Raw genomic sequence first — 22,071 nt, forward strand, 5'->3', positions numbered from 1 at the left:
CTTAGCTGTGTCTTCCCTTGGCTAGGGACACCGAACTAGGCTAGCGTCGTGTTAGATAGACGAAAAGTGTGATATTTTACCGTAGTAGTCCTGCAAACAATGATGACACCTGAGGCAGGTTTTCTGATAAAATCCAACTTTTTGTCCGATCTTCACATTTTTTAAACCGATTAGCCCTCACATGCATGCAAGCAGTCTATTTAGAAGTAGGTTTTAAAAGTTTTTTGATTCAGAAGAATCTTAGCTCAGCCCCGGATGAGTAACAGTCCAGCTAACGCCCGTGCTTGTCAATATCGATACCGACGATAACGTCAGCATGTTGATTTGAAACTCCGAGGCGTCGTTAGAAGTTAGGAGTCATGTAAAAGTGTGGGTTTTTCAGAAAGCGGTTCTGTACGGCAGGAAGTAAAGTGATTTTAGAATGATTTTCGTTGTCAAAGATCATCAAAGAACGACGTACTGGCTAAGCACTGTTGTTTTCACTCACCTAGCGTTGTCGTGATGTGTAAAATGTTTTATCGCTTATATTGTAGGAAGATGCTGTAGTTCCTGCTGCAATCTATTTCAGTGATTATTCATGAAATATGTCCGGATCGCTGTCGTTCCTATCCTCTGTTTATTACCGTGACAACATACACTAAGTTTACATAACATACTATCATGTGATGTCATGTTCGTATCGGAGCTTTTATTTATTTTTTTATAAATAACATGGAGTGACAACCGTTACCCATTTCGGTACTAATGCATCCCTAGTGCCATCCACTGCATGTACACACACACACACACACACACACACATGGTATTATACAATGTACACACTGGTACAGCAATACTGGAAGGCCACACAAACACTTTGAAGGATAAAAGACATTTTGGCTTTGGACCAGAAATGATCTCAATGCCTCCTTTAGCAGCCCTTGCAGGAAAGAGTGGAGTATCGATCTGGTCTCAAGGCATCGTCTGCGTAATTGTGTATGTGTGCACAAGAGTCACATAAACCAAGATCTCCAAGCCTTAAAATGGATTATTCAGCAAGAATAGTATATGAGACAAGAAAAAGGAGAGGGGGAAAAAAGGAAGATAAATCACAAAGTTTCACAAAGACCCGAGTCGAGTCGCCGATGAATCCACGACCGATAGATGTGCGCGTCCGCTGACTTTCCAATCATTGTCTCTTTTGTTGAGGAAATCAAGCTGGCTATCAAGCTCTATTTATTGACCTGACAGGAATCTTTTCACACACACACACACACACACACACACATACACACACACACACACCTCTGTCTTGTCGCCTTCTCTTCTATGCCAAGTCACAGGATAAACACAGCTGGCGACGGATGCTCGGCTCGCCGGCCGTAGTGCAGCAGCGACGCACCTCTCCGGTCTTCACGTCCTCGATAATGCAGGAGCTGAGCACATCCTGAGCACGGATTAATAATCTATAGGCACGCTCTGCTCAGGCAGGAGATGATGGCGTGCTTATCGAAAAGAGCTTCCCATCACAGTGTGACCGATTTATTAACGTCAATCGCTGACGTTCTGACAGCAGGACAGACTTCAAATTTATGAAGAATAATAGCAGGAGTTATCGGATATATATATATATATATATATATATATATATATATATATATATATATATATAAAATACTTTTTTTTTCATTTGACTTTTATGGTTTAAATGCAGAATTAAATTTGTACCAAAAGTAGTCAACCTAGCCTTTCAAGAAAGAACAAAAACATACAGTGAGGGAAAAGAACAATGCTCTGAAACGGAAAACTTAGGGGCAGAAATGAAAATAAACAGCGTTCTTTGTTAAGCGTTTTCGACGCTCCCTTTTTGTGGCACTAATTGTGGTTTACGGATAAGTTTTCTTTTACGCTTTCCAAACATTCTGGCGCAGACCTATCCTGTGGGAGGGGCTTAACAGCGATTTGCTCTCATTGGCTAGTGAGATCCAGATCGATGGCTTGAGTGTCCAGCTCCATGCCGCTCCTGAGACCTCATCTAGAAAAAAAATTGTCGTATGAGACAACTCAAACCTCAAATATTAATCACCAACTAATACCCTGAGTAAGTAAGGAGGTAACTTCCGCTACAAAGTACTCCAGAATTCGCCGCCACTGAAGTCTCTACTTCCAGCTCTATCCAAATCTCACTAGCCAATGAGAGTAAAATGGATGTTAAGGCCCACCCACACGAGAGATTTGTGGAAGCTTAGATAACTCTTAATAAAGAATGCTGTTTATTTAAAGACCACGTTACAGTTTTGCCCCCGAGTTTGCTGTTTTCCATTTCAGAGCGTTTTTCTCGTTGTATATTTTTCTTCGTTTCTTGAAAGGTTACGTTCAGTACTTTTAGCAGAAATTTTATTCTATATTTAAACACCTTAACACACACACGCACGCTCGGACACAGGAAGTAGGGGCGATGAGCGTGCTGAATGGAGTATTTTTGGACTAGTTTGTGCGTTATACCACAGCTCTTTGGAAATGATTACAATTTTTTATTTATTTATTAACAAACAACATCGTGTTTTTTACAGACCCCGAGTCTTCAGGACAGAGGAGTTTGCGTGGTTCTGGTTTCTCAGGAACATGACAAGCGGCATTTCTCATCTCATCTCATCGGCTTAGACCAAAAGAGAACTCCTGCTTATATAACCTGCTATAACGTAATAAATGACATAAACTAACCACCGTGTCTGGAAACCTACTGACTTCTACACTGGAGACTCCTTCCAGAAGCTATTATAGGCATTATAACGTATTATAACAAGCGCATTAAAAAAACCTATCGTTAGTGTTACAGGTATAACTACTGTCAGAGCACACACACACACACACACACACACACAAACACACACATATATATAGTCATTTGTGAGGACCAAAAAAGACCAAATATCTTCACAATCAAACAAAAAACCCCATTAACTAATCCTAGCATGGTTTACTGTAAATACTTTAAAGAAAATATTTGGGAAAATAACTGCATTAATTCAATTTGGAAGACAGAAAGGATGTAAACAAAAAACAAAAACAAAAACAACTGCCTTACACTCCATAAAATACTATTAAAAAAGCTTTTATTAAACTAAAAGCGCCAAGATATGTAGATATACGCCATAATACACTACAGTAATAATAATGTCAATAGAAGGTCCTCACAAAGTGTGTGTGTGTGTGTGTGTGTGTGAGAGAGGGAGAATATATACAGTATATGGTGTATTAGTGGACGTGTGAATCTTCAGCCAATAAAAAAAAAGAAGTTAATAATAAATAAATAAAAAGTCAATAAATCCCTGGTTGCATTTTTTTTTTTTTTTTAACAAAATTTTTTTACACTTACCCTAAACCTGTGTTGTTTCATTTCTGTTGTTTCGCTCGTCTCGCCCAATATTAGATTTGACAAATGTATAATGTTTCATTTCGTACCCAGGAAAAGCCGGGGGTGAATGTGAGTGAGAAAAAAAGAGGAGAAAATGGAGAAAAAAAGAAAGTGTGAATAAACACAGCGAGTGACAAACACAAGCCGACAGCTTCGGGGTTTTTGTGTGTGGTTTTTTTTTGCCCAGGTCTAGGATTTTCCCAGCAGGTTTTGATATTAATCCGTCCACTTCTCTCACTCCTCTCGCACCTCGCTCTCACTTTATCTGGCCTTGGGGAGACGCGTCTTATTTCACTCCCCTGCCGGAGACGGAGGGATCTTCACGCGGCCGTGTGTTTCGCATTCTTTTCAGCCGAGAGTGAGGAGAAAGCTGCTGATGGAAAGAGATTACAGCAGGTACGAGGAGACCCACTTCAGATGAAATGAAACTTCTTCCTCACTGAAGAGCGGAGAAATTCCTCACCACGCTCCTCCGCTCCCACCTGCAGCGTTCAGTACTGAAAAAAGATCCGGAATTCTCAGACCAATTGTCTTTTTATTTGCTAATGTTTAAGAGTTTTGATAAGAATTCTCTTTTCATAAAGAACGGACAGAAAACATTTTTTTTTTTAGTTTTGTCCGATTTTTGTTTGGAGAAAATACACTTCTGTCAAGATTTGTGTGCACTGTGTTTATGAAGAAAAAATGAAGAATGGTGAAATTCTCTCTCTCTTTATCCATCTCCATCTCTATCTCTCTCACTTTGTCTTTCTCCATCACTCTCTAACTCTCTCTTGCTTTATCCCTCTCTCCCTCCCTCTCTCTATCTCTTTCTTGCCCCCCACCCCCATCCCATCCACCCTCCTCACTCTGGGCATTCCCATGTTCTTCTCTGTCTCTCCTTTTTTTCTCTCTTTCTCTCATCTCTTTTTCTGCTTCTCCACCCCTCTCTTGCCGTTAGCGCCCATGTTAATGGGCTTGATTTATTCATGTTGGTTTAGTCGAGGAGTCTCCAGGCGACCGGAGCGGCTCGCGCAGATAAGACGCATCTGTCACCCACCCTCGCTCTTACACACTGGTGGGTCAAGATGCGTGCGAGTGCACGACTTTCTGTCAGCCGCCACAGAGTGAACGCCACTCTGCCAGGGGAGGGGGCGACAGACAAGGCACAGTGTGTTGAGGAAAAAGTAATGGCGCCCACTCTGTCGTTTAAACTTTGTGTAAGGACGGTTCCGTCGCGTCAGCTTGGCGTCTCGTAATAAAATCGGTGCAGCAAACGAACATGAAGACGATTCCCATTCTGTAGCGTGTACGGTTTCAGCAGAGAAGACCACCACATGCCAGGTTTTCTCTTACGGACCCGGACTGATTCACACCACTGCTGAACTTCGTTCGGTTAACTGTATTCATTCCAAAACCCAACATATATTTACTGCTACTGTTACTTTGACTACAGCTTCCATGGCGAAAGTTGTCGCGCCAGCGCTCTTCCAGAGAGTCTACTAAAGAGAACGTGATAATAACAAAGCTATTTCCGTGATCAAATAGAGAAAATGGATATTACAGGGCACGGGAAAAGAGGAGCGGGAGCAAAGGTCAGCGTGAAAGAGCCTCGGCTGCTTCGCACTTCAATCAGTCTCCTAGTAAACAGCGGCAGAGGTCAATAAACGCTCGGAGCACGGGTGCTTTATACTTTTCTACGAGGCTATATTAATTTCAGCTCGTCTTTCCTTCCGACTCTCCTTGTATCTGTTCAAACAGACTCTTTTCAGGCAGAATGGCTCTCTCACTAATGTATTTTAGTCCTTTAAAGAAAGAGGAAACAGCAACTTGAAGTCTGAGTTCCTTTAATGTTTCTGAGCTTCTGTATGGTGGGATCAGAGAAGGAAATGGCAAACATAGTAATGAGGTGTAAACAACAACAACTACAACAACAACAACAACAACAAAAAAACCCACATATGCACTTTACAGTAGTACAGTTTTGTGAAATTTTATGAATGGGGTCATGCAGAAACCTATCGTTGTGTCTCAAATCGCATACCTATGTACTATTCTAGACCATCACTGAGCACTAACACTGACCAGATTTCCTATTAAAGTTAGTGTCTGGATTTTAGAAACCTCTCATGTCACCTTCAAACCTACGGAAAGCTCCGTTTTGAGGAGCAGCCTTCTGGATTTTCTAGATTAGCAAATACGTTTTTGACGCGAGGTCAGAGTTTGTGCTCGTGGCAGCGATGGCGACGTCGGCGTAAACAGTGCTCTTCGGTATGGAACATCACTGCGCATGAAATCGTTCAACATTTCACAGTTTGACTTGGAAACCTGGTCAACGGGGAGGATTTGGCTCTGGTGTGCCATCTAAAGGATGTCGTTTTTTAATCCTCCGGATGTACGTTAATTACGCAGGCGAGTGTGCGAACAATGCCGCTCAAGTCGCAGGCTCCTCTGCGTCGAGTAGATTATTTTCCTATTACAACATGCAGTAACAGTTCCCGCTGGTAGACTGCTAAATTGGTGGACATTCCTTACGTTAAAAGAACATTTATCTACTAATATAATTAAAATGTTCGAATATTACAGTAGTTTGAAATGATATATCTGGAATATTTTTATTTATTTATTTATTTATTAAATGTAGGGTGGTCAAGGCTTGGGAATATCTATAATGTCTGTTTGAGGTCATTCGCCCAAAAAGTTTGGGGACCCCCTGGTTTATAACTAAAGGACAGAAAGAGTGATTGTGGAACTGTAAAAAGTTGGGAGAGCTCCTGAGAACTTGAGCTGGAGTTCTCGAGATGGAGAGAAATGGGAATTTACAGGAAGTTCCTCAAATGTTGCGAAGGCTTCTGACATTAAAACCGGTGCAGAAAGCTGAAAAGTGAGCACCATGTATGCGTGTCATCTCCGGTGCGTATCCTCATGTACAAAATATCACAGAGGCGCTGCAACAATCACACAAAAGCACAGCGGGTGCCCTTTTTACCTTTTAATGAGGTCCAGGTGGAACAAAGCCTTAATCAGGTCGCATTTAAAAATAAACAAATAAATAAATCATAGCTTACTGCGGGATAAAGAAGTTTCCTGAGTTTCGTGAGAAATGAAGGAGGGGGTCAGTGATGAGCTGCAGGCTGCCGTGTCAGACATGATGGAGTAAAGAAAACAAAACGTTGTTCTGCTGACTTGCTTTTCCTTTCATGCCCTTTGACCCCAGAAAGCACAACTGGATGCTGCTATCACAATATACGAGATGGTGTGACCCTCAACCTGACGACAGGCTGCTACTTTAACAACTTTAATAGCAGGAAGAGGAGAACATTTAACAAGGGACAAGCAATATATCTAAACGATGTCACAATATTTTACTTTCTGATTCCGAGTGTGATTCTCGAGCACCGGGTCCTTCATTGTTATTTATTTATTTATGTATTCATTTATTCATTCAGGAAGCTGACACTGCAGCCCACCTACTTGTTTTCTATTTGCCTTTTGTGAATACAGCATCTTAAATTTCACCTACATGAAGCAAATGAACCGCCGTGTTAATGACATCTTCTGCGGTAATAACTGAGCGAGCGGTCAAGGGTGATGCGGAATATCTATGGATTTAAATAAATAAAAAAATCTTGTTTTGTTGTTGGTGTTCGTTTAAGTTGTTTACATGAAATCATACGTAATACACAAGGAGCGTGCTCAAAGCATAGCACCACAAGTCGGGATTCCAACCATTAAAAGGCATTAAAAAAAAACAACAATTAACAGGGAAAAAAAACCCCAGCTCAATGTTACCATAACAAAGCTCTTATCAGTCCTAGCTGGTTTCAGCTAACTAGATTATATTTATTATTATCATTATGGTCTGTCTGTGCTCTGGTTTGGAGGCAGGAAATAAAAAAAGAAAAAAATCGAGCTGCTTTTGACTGTTGAAGTGAGCGTCTGAAACGTACGCGCACTTTTACTGTCGTACTGGTACAGATGCTGCGTCCCAGTCCGCCTACTATCTGTCCTAAATAGTACCCGAGATTAGAATTAGTACGTCTCAAATCGTAGTGTGTTGAAATGAGTATCCCGGTAGTATCCGGTAGATTTCCGAGGTGTGGATCCGTGGACACTTTTTCTGCTGATATTACCCACGAGTCCTTGTGCGCATTTTAGAGAGGTGCAAATAAATTGGAAAAATAGAATTGCGGAATAGTGAATTAAATTCTACAGTATAAATTATACACGGAACAGTGAATGAGAAAAGCTGAAATGCAACGAGGAGGTTGTTTACGGTGACAGCGTGCGTATGCAGTAACTAGGCAACAACGTCCTCTTCCGTTATACGTGACGTGTCAGTGTGTCCTAGTACTCGCATACTCTTTTGTTACACAACTCAAAAGTATGGACTTTTTCTCCACCAGAAGAGTACGTTCTGTTAGCGAATTGCGCCGCTGCACGGGACTGGAAAATTCTTTTCCACTTTGTCCTCCGCATGTTAAATGCGTTCTGGAGCTTTCTGGAGAAAAGTAAGATGCGATCTGAGAACTTCTCGTTCATTAATATATACACAGAGATATGTACACTATGACACGCTGTGACACACAGACACAGTTAGAGACTTACAAACATATGCACATATGACTTTTCTTCCACATCCAGGCACTTACTTCACACCTAAACATGCAGTCAGTCAGATTAAAGCGAGAGCAGATAAAAAAAAAAGCTCTTTTATTGCATTTCTCCTGCTAATGAATGGAGTTCCTCCCTCTCCTCCGCTTTTGACTTGCAGAATCCAATACAGGCTTTGGGAGTTTTATGGCGGCGCTATAATAATGATCAGAGCTGGAGGAAGAGTTCTGCTGCTCAGGCTACAGCAGAGGGGGAATATTAAATGAAGAGGGAAAACTAACCGTTCGAGCAGAACACCACAGGAACTGAGTAAGGTTTCAGATGGCAGAATTTCTTCATATCTGCTAGTCTGTAATATTCAGAAACTGGAATCTGAGGCAGCACTGTTTGGTCTGATATGGAAGATGGACGCTAGAGATTAATTATTTAGCTCAGGAGGCTTTGTGCGTGCGTGCGCGTGTGTGCGTGTGTGTGTGTGTGTGTCTGTGTGTGTAGCATGTTGATGCATCTGCTCACACTCGTACCTCGACTCCCTGTACTTTCAGCTTCATGTGATCCTCCCGCGTGGTCTTGCCATCTTTCCTCTTCTTCCAGCAGTAGCCGTCTTTCCTGTACTTCACTTTTTTCCTGTTGTATAGGATCATAGACCCATTTTGCGGCCTGAAAATAGAGAGAGAGAGAAAGAGACAGAGAGAGAGGGAGTGTGTTGTAAATTAAAGGGTAAACCACTACGAGCTACAAGATCTCTGGAACGGTACTATATCTTGGTACTACGTAGGTCAGAGTGAATGATTATAATTGACATCATTTACCACCCTCATCAAACCGTCCAATGAGCTTTCCTACCCTGTGGATTGGGGGGCGGGGTCTATTCATCCTGGAAGAGACCCCGCCCATTAGTCATACGATGAAGGTGATTTGGACTGATTTGTAGTGACATGCCAGCACAAATAAAACAAAACAAAAATAAATGTCCAATGTCCTGCACATCTTTAATTTGCCACTTCTCAGGACAAAGCGCTCATCTTTACTCACAACACCACGCCTCTGCCTTCTCTCATATATGCAACATTAAAATTTGTGACCTTTCTCTGCTAAAATAAACGCTCGAGCTATGGAACCCGTTTTGGCGTTTTATGACATCATCGACCTCGTGCGCGGTCGTTCGGAGCGGTTATGGAGAATGAACAGCGCATTTCTCTCATAAGTGTTTATCAGTGGCATAAGCAGGAATGATGGACTGTTCTCCAGACCTCTGTATTACACACATTAATGTCTCCATCGGGCCTCTTTATCTGCCACATCGATTCCCATTTGTATTGGGAGTTTATTGCGAGCCCTCTCCTTCACTGTTTTATGGCATTCTTCTAAAGCTGCTGCTTTTTTTTCTTCTCCTTCTTCTTCTTTGACACAGCGAATCCGTTGCCTTTAACAGAGATGCTTTAACTGGAGCTGGATTCAGAAAAGAGTGCAGAATGTGACCGGTTCCTCTAATACGGTGTTTTAATGTATATATTTATTTAATTAAACGTATGTAATTTCATTTTATTTATTAAATATGTATATGCATTATTTGTTATATATATTTCAATATTTTCTGTTGCATTGCAGGAGCAACACTATAATACTATTCCACTAATACTATAATTTAATATACTTTAATACCATAAAAGAGCTATTTATACTTTCTTCTATAGCCAATGCTTGCTTATTTATTTATTTATTTATTTATTCCTTTATTTATTCACACACACACACACACACACACACACACACACAAATCAGTCACCCATCAGAGTTAGTTTATCTGGGGATTGGTTTCAGAAGTGTCTGAATTAATTCCTCTGATTTATTTATCGTAAATTTGAATAAATATTCATTCATTCATTTACATGAATATTTCATCGATTACACACTTTTATAATAAAATAGATGGTATTATGAAACATTTTTACTTCCTGTTTAAACAGAAAGCAGGCAAGGCTGTACTGAATGTTTGCAGGGGGTTTAATATCGTAACAGGGCTAATCATCATCCCCGTGTGAACGGACCTGTGGGGAAGCCGTTCTCACTGTTTAATTGAAGGCAGTTTGTTCCCAGAAAGGAAAACGGAAATAAAAAGAAAAAGGAGGCCCTTTAGCTGGGGTCTTGGAAGGCGTGCCCCGAGCCCTTGGTCGGCCCCTGCTCTCTCCTCCGCCTCTGTGTACGTAAGCGATCGAATTAATCTTATACTTATTTACACATGAAGAGTGGGATGGGAAGAAAAAAAAAGTACCGAGCGCTTCGTTATCGGACCCAGATGACAGAGGGCTCCTTCTGTTTCAGACAATGAACGGAGAATAATTCCGTGCCTGCAGAAGTGTGCGTTATTAATGGGACAAACGTCTTATCTATAGAGCGGCTCGTGTTTAGTTTACAATATAAATTTCGCAAACACAACTTTTTAAAGTAGCTTTTAATGGCCGGGTGCGTGCTGTGATGAATTATGAATGGGTTTGCAGTGTTTTCGTAACGCGTTAAGAGGATATAAAGCCTAGAATCGACACGCTTGAGAAAAGCAAAATACATCCAGGCACTGTACTGTAATTATGCAATTAATTCATAAAGCGACATAATCCTTAAGCAAGTACGTCTCCAGAGCTACGTGTATCTGCTGGTCTGCCGCTAGAATCCACACACAATGGGTGATATTAACAGCTACTAATTTAACCATGACGGTGACGAAGAACGTGCGGAGAAACGTCCTGTATTTTCTTTCGTTACCACGTGAACCAAAATGGATAAGAGCTCGTGAGAAAGGGGGGTCGTGTAGGTAGTTCTGTGCTTGAGTTTCTCCTGAGCCCTTAACCATTTGTGTGCTTGTGTATACATTTAAGGCAATGAAATCTGAACAAGATCATCAGTACGACAGTTACAGACTTGCCCTGCATTGTTTTGAACAAATATTGTATTATATATGCTTAAACAATCAAGTAAAATTCAAATGTTGCGTTTTAGACCCATAAATAAAATTTTTAAAAACTTTGTTTAACTTATTTACCTACAAAGTACATAAACGTAAGATATCAAGTGTTATAAACTCACAATCATGACTTAAAATAGCTCACTCTTTCTTTTTTCTACTATTACTATTATTCTTATTTTTCCATTCTTATTGTATATATTTTTTAGACATTTTTTTCAATTCTATTCCTATTTAATGTGTATTCTTTGTGTGTATTTGAGCTTCTGTAACGAGGGAATTTCCCCAGTGTGGGATCAATAAAGTTTTTATCTTATCTGATCTTATCTTTGATGTGATTGGCCATGGCCTGGGAACAAGTGAACTAACGCATGGATCGGTAGATAACCGCAGAAGTCTCGTCTCATCTGTTTCTGGTACCGGTGAAATTCAAAAGTTTGTGACGAGTAGGAGAGAGACGACCCCCGTGTGTGTTTACAAAGAATTGGCTATCACGTAGAGGATGTTTTGTAGGTAAAGTTTTTGTTAAAAAGTGTTCATTTCCCCTGTGTACGAAGACGTTCCCTGTATTTGAGCACGCTTTAAATGAACACCAAGATAAGTTAACTTAATTATACACACACACACACACACACACACACACACACATGCGCGCACACACAGGTTCCCTGGTAAGCGGCACTCTCTCTACCTGCTCGTAAACTATAAAGTACACTATATGAACATCAAGTTAAGTGAACTTAACAATTTAAGTACACTACACAAGCACCAAGTTAAGTGAACGTAAATGTACAAGTTTTTGGGAGACCCCGCTACTCAGTTAAATTGAGGGAATGAGTTTACTCAGTCAATTGAGTGCAGTCAACTCGTTAGGGTCTTCAGTGCATCAGAAACATCTGAAATTGCCCCAGGACACAGTTCTTGTAACATGACGTCCATTATTAAAGCCCGGTCAACTTATTTACACAATTAGTTTAAATGTTTCTGAATTTCTGAACTTTACTTGGTAGAAGTGACGTCGGTTCTGTCAATTAGCCACGCGATTACATCAGCTCTCCTTTTAACAACCGGACGCAGAAACTAAAGCAACTTCTTTCTTGGTTTCTCTGCGTTTTTGTACCGGAATGTGAGTTAAACTGCTAGTCTAGTTAGAAAATGCACCGTTTTATACACTGTGTTAGTGTAGTAGTTTATGTGAGGTACGGTAATGCTGAGCAGTTCTACCTCCCTGATGAGAATTAGAGTAGTTGCACTGTGATTGAAATAATCATGATTCATACCTAGTGCTGTATAAAAAAACTGAATAGGAAAGTTGTATTTTGATCCACTTTATATGGGGACATTGACAATCCAAGATGTTCTTTCTTCTTTGGGGACAGTGGTGGCTCGGTGGTTATAGGCTCTGGGTTACTGATCAGAAGGTCAGGAGTTCAAGCCTTAGCACTGCTAAGCTACCACTGTTGGGCCCATGAGCAAGGCCCTTAACCCTCAACTGCTCAGTTGTATAAATGAGATAAATGTAAGTCGATCTGGATAAGGGCGTCTGCCAAATGCCGTAAATGTAAATGTAAATGAAGACGTGACAAATCTGATCTTGCCAAGCTTCACTGGCAAAACTCAACGCTATAACGGTTAATAATCTGCTCTCTTTTAGCAAAATCTGTTTAGCAGGACTTCTCAAAAACACTCAAACATATCAGTCTGACTTTTAAAATGATGTTCGCTCGCTTTCGCTCTTTAGTAGTTTTTCTTTTCGGAGGATTATTTGACGGACGCGTGGTTATAACCTCCCGCAGCAGTGCGCTAGCTGAAATCTGATCTGCGTGTGCTCATGTGCATGTTCCACAAAACATCTGGACTAGTAGTGTAGGAACAGTGTGATATTCTGAATGGTTAGAAAATGGTCGAGCTTAAATATCTCAGATTTAAAGACTTCACAAAGTGGAATGGATTTATGATCTTACGGAGATAAGGCGATTTCTCAGCACCCTTGATAAAAATGATTCCACGGTGAATAAAACGGTGGGGTGGGGGGATTTATGACACTGTCAAAAAACCAAAAAAACATTGGCTATCAGAAGGAGCAGTTTAGTTTTTGGGGGCGGAGATTAAATGAAGGGAAACGGGTAATTAGACCTGTTTATTTATTGATTTATTGATTAGAATTATACAGGAGCTGGAACATTGGAGTCTCATTCTGTACTTTAAATGCGGAAATTTTCACGAGGGCGTTTTTATACTTCTTTATTAAAGCTCCACAAAGATTAATTTTGCACGTTGCGTTCTCTAAAAACAGGTCCCAAACAGTACCGCTTCATCAGAGAGTGGTCTTTTGAACCTTTAGATACTTGGGGAAGTAAATATAGTGTACCTTACGTACTGTATGAACCAGTTTTTAAGGGGCACATCTGTATCTTTACAACATCTGCATTATATCAAATAAAAATATGTTTCAGCACAGCGCCTTTTCTCTCTTCTTTCTTTCAGTTACAATATACAATCTGTTTATATTACAAAAAAAAATATCGTAAAACTCTTTATTTTAGATATATTGCTATACACGTTAGGTACTCTAATACGAACGGGATAAAACACTCCATGTCGTGCTGTTACAGGAAAATAATCAATGACGGAGTGGTGTCATGAAGCGGAGTTACTGTTACCGCTGTGCAGTTATTAATGTTTATTTTCCTATAACAGCTCATCCTGAAGTGTTTTACTTCTCTTATACAACAGCAAATTTGACCAACCAGTGATTTTATCCACGTATAGTTGCATTAAATGTTGGGGAATGTATTCAGAAGAAGTCAGTTCCTGTTCTCACTTACGTTATAGCAGCTGTAAACCATTGTTCCCCTCACGTGTTACTAAGAAACCACAAAGCAGAATACTTTCCTGTGCCAGAAAATGTTAAATTAACATTTAAATAACATAGCATGTTAAATAAACATCTCCCTAAGGAAAACTGCACTATATCATTTACGTGGAGCATCCAGCGTACCTATGGAAACGTTATCGTATCAGAGCTGCTGTTAGTGAAAATTAATCGGCACCTTCTGACCAGTCAGAATTCAACTGTGCTGTGGTATACGTGTTATCGTTCGACTGCCATGGCATTTTTTTTTTGGGGGGGGTATTTGTTTCTCTCTGCATGAGTGTGTGTGCGGCTTGATCAAATCTCCAGGGTGAAAAGAAGCCAAATTACAAGCAGAAACAGATCCAGAATCAAGGTCAGTCCATTTGCAACAAATAATCCTAGAAACTATTTGGAGTAACATCGGCGTTGGATTTTTGAGAGACGGCATTTCCCCAAAAGGTGCCGGAAAAGTGTTTCTTCTGGGCGTGACCGCTCGTCTCTCTCGACGCTTTCACCTTTTAATAAAAGCGACAACTGTAACAAACAACCTGATTTACTCTACATCGCCGTCATCAATCTTGCGCATCAATCAATCATGCCATTAGCGTGAGGATGAGGGCTGGGCCTGCTCGTGTGCTTAAGGAACATAAAACACACACACACACACACACACGCACACACACGCACACACACACACACACACACGCACACGCGCGCGTGCACTCAATGTGACTTGATCTGTACTGTCAGCAGAGGGCCGACGATGGACGACAGGAGTTCATTGTTGTCAGGGTGTTTTATCAGGCTGAGCTCCCTATCATATTCCTTGACAGGAAGTACTTTAAATGTAAATACGCAGTCATCTCCAGAACAGGCATTCATCTCGCGCTCTGGCATTACACACCGCACATGTAGGGTCATGAGGCATGGACGTGAAACGTAAAATCAATACACAACATGTAAATGTTTTTCTCCAACCCCGTGTCAGACAGGTAAAGGAGTGCGTATGTCCGCGTTCGCGCTCGGGCTCGAACGAGTGTGCTAGGCTAGGCCAGGCTAGCACGTGTTGTTTAAGCTGTCGAGGCTTTCCAGCTTTTTGATTTTCTACAAACAAGCAAACCAACCAAACCGCTGTCCCCGCAGAGCTTATCTGGATGAAGGACCCCACAGAAGGTTTATAAATAAAAGCCGCTTTCTGTCTCTACCGGGACACGAGTAGAGGTTGTTCGTGTCAGTGAGCCTGGAAGGCAGGCGGCGAGAATCTAGCGTCTTATCTCCCGAAAGCAGAGCGCGACCGTGCTGCCAGGGATCAATAAGGTGACCACAGGCGACTTTAAAACATGCGGCATGTCTTTCGGCTACCCGTCCGAGCACGCGCTCGGACACAGCTGACTCGCAGAGGCTGTGGATTCGCCGTCAAATAATCGCGAGTGGTTGATTCGAGTCTTGTATTTAGGATCGGTACCCCAGGGGGTGTTGGAGGTCAGGAACGAGAGCGGAGTCTGGAGTCATGGCGTGGGCCGTAATGGGAAGCCTGAATTGCGTGGCCGTGAAAGTCGTGTTACGGTGTCAGACTTGTGTGAGTCAGAAACAGGCAGCACAAACACGACTCATGAGAAGGAGTCATCGCTGCCTGCGCTACCTGAACACGAGTCAATGTTTTCGGGTGCTTTGAATATTTTATTTTTAGGTATTAGTGTTTAGTTTGCCTTCGGGTTGCAAAACGTCCTATTTAGGAGATAAAAAACGTGATGCTCTCTTTTAAAAAAAAAAACGGTAACAAATAAATTGTTTACTTCTAGTCAGAAAGAAAAAAAATGTTTGCAAAGTTGAGGAAGTCAACAGTAAGTTTAGGACAATTCACTAGAGGTTTTCCTTTCCTCTCCTCTCCTCTACAGTATTTTCTTTTTTTTCCAGAGGTTGCTGAGAGGACGTGAGAAAGAGAGGAAGAACAGTGTATTCACGTGTTTGGTTATCTCGTCTGTTTTAGAAGGCCACGATGAGTGCAGGTCGGATGCCCAGGTTTAATTAAGCTGTTTGAAGTAGACGTGGCTGTGACGTGAGCTCTCCAGCCCGTCCACACGCGCACAAAACACGCACAATACACAATGAATCATCGTCCTACCTCCTCCAATATCATTCGCCACACCCACAGGGAGTCGAATTAATTTCTCGCAAGACTGCAGGGTATTAAAGAAAGAGACGATCGTCTTTGAAAGTGAGCGGCGCTTTGGTCTGTTGTTAGATGGAATCAGGATTCAGGATGTGTCACTGTGCCACTGGAATGCATCAAATGCGATATTTGAACAATATTTTAACTCCCCCATAACTGTGTGTGTTGAGAACAAGCTCCATTCAGTCCTATATTCAGCTCGAGGTTTCATCAAATCTGGTTTTTTCCCCCAAACCTGTGCAGGCTTTATATGTCTCATAAGCTAGAGCAGTCGTTGCCTATGGCCTCTGACTCTGGCCTATTTAAAACCCTGTCTAAATAAAGCACAGTATGTTCTCCCCTCTGCCTGCCTCTCCGTCGCCTCGCCTCGCCTCGGATCAGCTCGGCGTAGGCTCGGTCCATTCCCATTCTCGTCTCATCCCTGTCTCACACCTCTGTAATTTCATATCCATCATTAAAAGGCTCGGGGAGAACGAGGCTTCGCCGGAGCGCCCGGCTATAAAAAGCATTCCACCGACGAGCGCCTTGCCTTCCATTTCCATCTCTGTTGTAAATTGGCAATTTCTGGAAGCCTGACAACATTGTTCTCTCGACAAAGAGTGAGGAGAAGACAGCAGCTTATTAACCTGGTCTCAGATGCGCCCACCGTTCAGGTTAATAACCGCAAAGCGAAACATCCGGGGGCCCGGGGGAGAGCATGCCGTGAGACTGGCATTGACGGTCATGCGAGAGACAGGCAGCAAAGCCCAGGAGCTGATTGCAATGAAATTAGATTAATCTTTGAAATGATACAAGGGGGCCTTGGATGTTTGTCGATTTTATCCCTCTCAGATGCTCTCTCTCTCTCTCTCTCTCTCTCTCTCTCTCTCTCTCTCTCCTGTCCTGGCAGTTTTACTTTCCTCTCATCTTCTCTTCATTCTTCCCCCAACACCCCTGACTCCTCTCCAAAGTTCCTCTCTCTTCTACCTCTCCTTGAACAACCTCTGGTTACATCTCATCTGCTCTTTATTGATTAACAGTCAGATGTTTCGTCATCTTCAGTATAATTAAATAGTGATGTCCAGATACACGACGCATTGTCCATGACTGACGCGGCGCTAAACTACACCGCTCTTTGGTAGAGGACAGCGCTCCGTGGCTTTAAGACCGTGGGCCTTAACTAGCCGATTTATCTAACTGTGCTGTTTGTCTCAGCAGTTTCTTCCTCTCGCTTTCCCAGAGGGAAAAAAACAAAAGGGAGAGAAAACGAGATTGTGTGTAGGTAGCGCTACACACCGTGCACCGTTGGCACTGCCCAAGGAATCCAAAGGATCAGCTATCATTCATCAGCATGGAGTCGTAGCGTGGGCGGTAAATGGAAAGCTTAAATTTCACTTGTGTCCACCAAGACTGAGCAATAACAGGTCATCATCATCAACCAGACTGCCTGAGAAAGACTCGGTGTTTTATTCTGCTTGGAGTTTCCTTAAGTCTAATGTTTTCTACTCTACAGGTTTGTCTCAGCAGTTTTGCCCTCTCTCCCAGAGGAAAAAAAAAACAAAATAAAAAGAAGTGAGAGACAGAAAAAGAGTGTGTGGCAGACCTGTGGCCAGCGTTGCACATTGTGCACCGGCGGCGCTGCCCGAGGAGTCCAATGGATTGACTCTCATTCATCAGTGTGCAGTGGCATGCCTCTCCAGCCCACTGACCCAGCACACAGTGTGGCCACTGGGCCTGATATCGACCCACTCCACAGGCCCACAGCATGGGAAGGGATGAAGAAGAGGACAAAAAGAAAGAAAAAAAATTAAGCTCACAAAGTCACACAATGTCAGTAAGCTAGATGATCATTTTAGTAATCATCTGTAGTCTTAATGGCATTGTATTCTACATGTTATTTTCCCTTCCACGTTGTTCTTCTGTTCTGTATTAGTTCTGGATTCGAAAACATTAAATATGTTTACTGTATATTGAGATATGTCTGTTATTCCTTTTGAGAAGCTAGTGGTCGTGTGCTGCTCGGATGTTAAAGGGGGGGGTTCCTCGTTTTTGCTAGAGTAGTTACAATGGGAACAAAAATTTTTACGTAATTGATAACGATATCAGGTTCCGTTGTTAGCGCCTGAAAACAAAACACGAGAGCTTTTCTCACCATGTTTTACGCATGTTCAATGTCATAATTAATGAGAAATCCAACACAGATCTACAGTGTTGAGTTTGGGGGCGTGGCTGACGACTAACTCGGCTCGGATAGTTAGCGATATACGAGATATTGTCGGTGTTAGTATTACTATGAAAGTAACGTACAGATGAGAGAGTTGGACAGACGAAAGGACTCAAGCGCCGCTGCGTGGCTCTCTTTAGGCGGAGATGAAGCGAGGGCTAAATACTGGATGCCAGTAAATGTCTCACGGTGGTCATTCAGGGTGGATTTTTCCTTCTGAACCACCATGTCAGTAAAATAAACTCTACTTGTTTCTGCTGCGAGGGGATGCGTGTAGCTGGCTGCGCTGGCACTGGATCGTTTGATGAACAGCTGACGGGGATAAACAGGAGCTTTAGGATGACACATGCCTCCGAGATGGAGAGCATCTTTAAACAAATCCCTGATATATCCTTTTTATTCCCATGTTAAACCTCAGGGATATTCGACAGATACATATTTTTACGCCCGAGTTGGGGGTGACTCGTTTTTACGGCGCCACTACCGGTCACTATTTATTTATAACAGCATGATGTGTTATCGCTCTCGTTTTTATTTAACTTTATCTTCCTTTCCTCGTGTCGTAAATTATGCGACAGGCACAGAGATGTTTGGAAATGTCTAGGATACGTTAGCAATGACCTGAAACTGTATCTAATATTGACCAACCCTGACTTATCAAATAAAGAGTTAAAACAGACAGCGAGGTGGAGAACAAGCGAGAGAGACAGTGATAGACGGTGTCCTCTGTAACATATGGTCCTGACATTGAGGGTCAGTGCATCGTTGGGGAGCGTGCAGGCCGATAAATACTGCATCAGCAGTGGGCCGAATCCTCCGCTTCCCATCCCATAAGCCCCTCTGCCGATGCTGCCACCAGCGGAAATACTGAATATCAATGACCACTCCACCATCCCTTTGGTTGCCTCTGCTTCTGATCCTTTTGACCCCCATTTCCTGCCTCCATTTCCCCGCCCAGCAGGAGCCCTCTCTGGATTCGCTCATCCTCCTCCTCCTCCACTCATCTTTTCAGACAGATGGCACTGAGCCAGATTAGCACATCCCGGCACATCCTGGGAAGAATCTCTACTGTGTTCCGATGTGTGGACCGGCTTCGATGAGACTGCACAGCCGTACAAATGTTCTTAATAAAGGATGCTAAGCTGTACGATGTTTCAAAGACATATATCTTATACGAAGAAGAAACTGACAAAGGAAAAAAAAGTCGAACAGAAACGTCACACGGGATTGTGGGCACATTGAGCTACTTCCAATTTTACACAGATTAAAAGTGGCCTCTGTGTAAAGCATAGAGTACGTACCGACTACTATTACAGCTGCTGTTATAGAAAACGAATCAACGCCTTCTGACCAGTTCAACAGCACTGTGGTGTAATACACAATTCGTATACTGTAAGGTTTGTTTGCAAACCTTGTACACAAACATGCCTCTAAAGTGGTGCAAGGAGCAAATTACCTTTGCAATTTGTGTTAGAGGTTTACTTAGGGTCTACCCATGGATCAACACTCCACCGTCCAGGTGGACACCACAGGTGTTTCCACAGTGCCCATGGCAGAATGTCCTCCACCTGCTCCAATGCCAAAGCTCATGAAAATCCCATTACCTTCCCATTACCGTCACGACGGCTAACACGCTGCAACTGGAGTAAAAAAGCCTTGACACAAGACGGCCTTGCAGTGGACGGCAGTTCAGATTCCCCTCTTTTTTGTTTGCTTCCTCTGTGTGTGTGTGTGTGTGTTTGTGTGTGTGTGGTAAAACTGTGGCCTCGTAAAGCCCCAGCTTTTTGTCCCGCAGTGTCAGATTTACATCCCTCGTTAAGCCAATGACGCCCTCCACCCATGACGGCTTGTTAGCGTGGCTCGCTGCCCGTTTTAGCTTGGGCGACATGCTATTAAGATTACGCTTCGTTAATGAATATGCCAGGCTGGCGTCATAATAGCGTAATATTCTCATGAGGGCAAGCTGGGTTTTGTCCAAGCGAATAGTGAATTTAACCAAATTTTTACGAGAAAAATTTCTTTCTGGGCCCCGGCCACCTGTTACCCATGATTCAAAGAGTCCTTGTTACTTCACGGATAATAAGGTGTCCCACGGATCGAGTGGCCTTTGTAATGAGAGTTGCAAATCGAACCTCACACCCTCGCTCACTCACCGCCATGGCTCCTTATAATGGCACCAGCTTTGGAAGAGTTACACAGAGTTCCTGTAGCTAGCCCGGAGAAAAAGTACAATTGTTTGTGCTGTGGAGTCCCAGGGGGCTGTGTGTGTGTGTGTGTGTGTGTGTGTGTGTGTGTGTGTGTGTGTGTGTTTGAGCTAGGAGGGAGTGATGGAATGAGAGTGTTTAAAATAAACTCATTTGCATGACTTGATGAGGTTCTGGGGGAGTCGAGAGTGTGTATGTGTCAGTGAAGGTGACCTACAGGGTTAACAGTATGCGAGGCAGAGAAAACCACAGTCGCCTCGATCTTCTTCCCTTTATTGACAGTAAATCTATTTTTTTATTTCCTGGAATGTAGAATATTTCTGTCTCTTACAAGTTTTTACACGTTTGTGTAGTTTTACGTACGAGCGCTGCAGCTACCTTTAATAATAATTTTAATTACTGTTTTAATTAGTAGTATTACGTTCCGAATGGAATTAACATGATAATGGTTCAAACAGAACGAAGACAGTACCAGGAGGGTAGTTTCTTGTCAATCTCCTCTGATTGACGTCTTGATTGTGATGGGTCAGAAGGTGTTGATTCGTTTTCTAGAGCAGCAGCTCGGACAGTAGCGCAGGTTTGTGTTAACGTGCTCGTTCTGATACGTTATCGTTTCTATAGTAACAGCTCATTCGCAGGGACGGACGCTAAACTGATTTTGAAAATCGTGCAATCGTTTATATGGCGACGTTTTATCGAAGGACATGTTTATTTAACGTTTACGGAAGGAGTCTCCAGTGTCAGACGTAATGCTGCAACTTTAAGTTGCTTTTAAGAAAAAGACGTGTTGGCGAATTGCTGTGGTATAAGAGGAATAAAACACTTCAGGCCTAATTGTCGTCTGGTGGCTTAGTGCTCCATCAGCTCACAAAAAAGTGCTCCAAAAATGACTGTAATTTATTAGAGTCGTTATTTATTTGGATGTGACGCAGGCAGGACACTCGATTCAAGTTCACTTTTCGCACTGAATTAACTGCAGAAGCCAAAGATGTGCTTCATTTATAATTAATATGCTAATGCTCACTCAGAAATGAAACCTGACTCAATTAAACAATTTTTAAACTGGTTACGAGCTACTCGAGGCACAGTGCATCGTTTTCTTCACTGTCCCTCCCGTGTCACTCTGTGTCTCCGACGGAGCTCCTGACCAGGTATGCCCAGTCTGATGTGGAATCTGCGGGTGTGCGGGAGGAGAGAGAGTGTGCTCAGACCCAGCGTATCTGTACACAGGTCCATGCTTTAGATCTGTGCGGTGGAATGTTTACTCGGTATGAGCGACCGTGTTGTCATACTCATACATACGGTAATAAGGCAGCAGAATGCTCAGAAACAAAGACCAGCTCCTCTCCTTCTCTCGGCTCTGTCTCAGGTCTGCCTGGGGATTCCGACTAACGCAGGTGTGGTTTATACCTGGGGCTCTAGTCTGGAGGAGGAGGTCGGAGATGAGCTCTGCTTTTACAAATCAATCAAACAGCTGAGCTATGAATAGAACAAGCGTTACACAACTGTACATCTCACTGGATAGATATAATAATAAAGGTGGCCTTGATTCCATGCTCCTGTTTGTGAAGATAATAGTCTGGGGGAAAAAAACAACAACCTGCGACTTATTTGATTATTGTACTGACATTATCCAAGTCGTGTAGTCAGTAACGCCACGGACGCGACTGCGCAAAAGTATG

At 42.5% G+C, this 22,071-nt stretch overlaps 1 protein-coding gene across 1 annotated transcript in view; it reads right to left on the bottom strand.

Annotated features, from left to right (window-relative positions):
• The window catches only part of LOC128624869 (calmodulin-binding transcription activator 1-like), a 254,009-nt gene that overhangs the window by 95,211 nt on the left and 136,727 nt on the right, over nt 1–22,071 (bottom strand). The window contains exon 5 of the mRNA XM_053652693.1: nt 8,515–8,650. Within this exon, the coding sequence (XP_053508668.1) occupies nt 8,515–8,650 (136 nt within the window). The remainder of the gene's footprint in view (nt 1–8,514; nt 8,651–22,071) is intronic.

The sequence above is a fragment of the Ictalurus furcatus genome, chromosome 21 (genome assembly GCF_023375685.1).
Source record: "Ictalurus furcatus strain D&B chromosome 21, Billie_1.0, whole genome shotgun sequence".
NCBI lineage: Eukaryota > Metazoa > Chordata > Actinopteri > Siluriformes > Ictaluridae > Ictalurus > Ictalurus furcatus.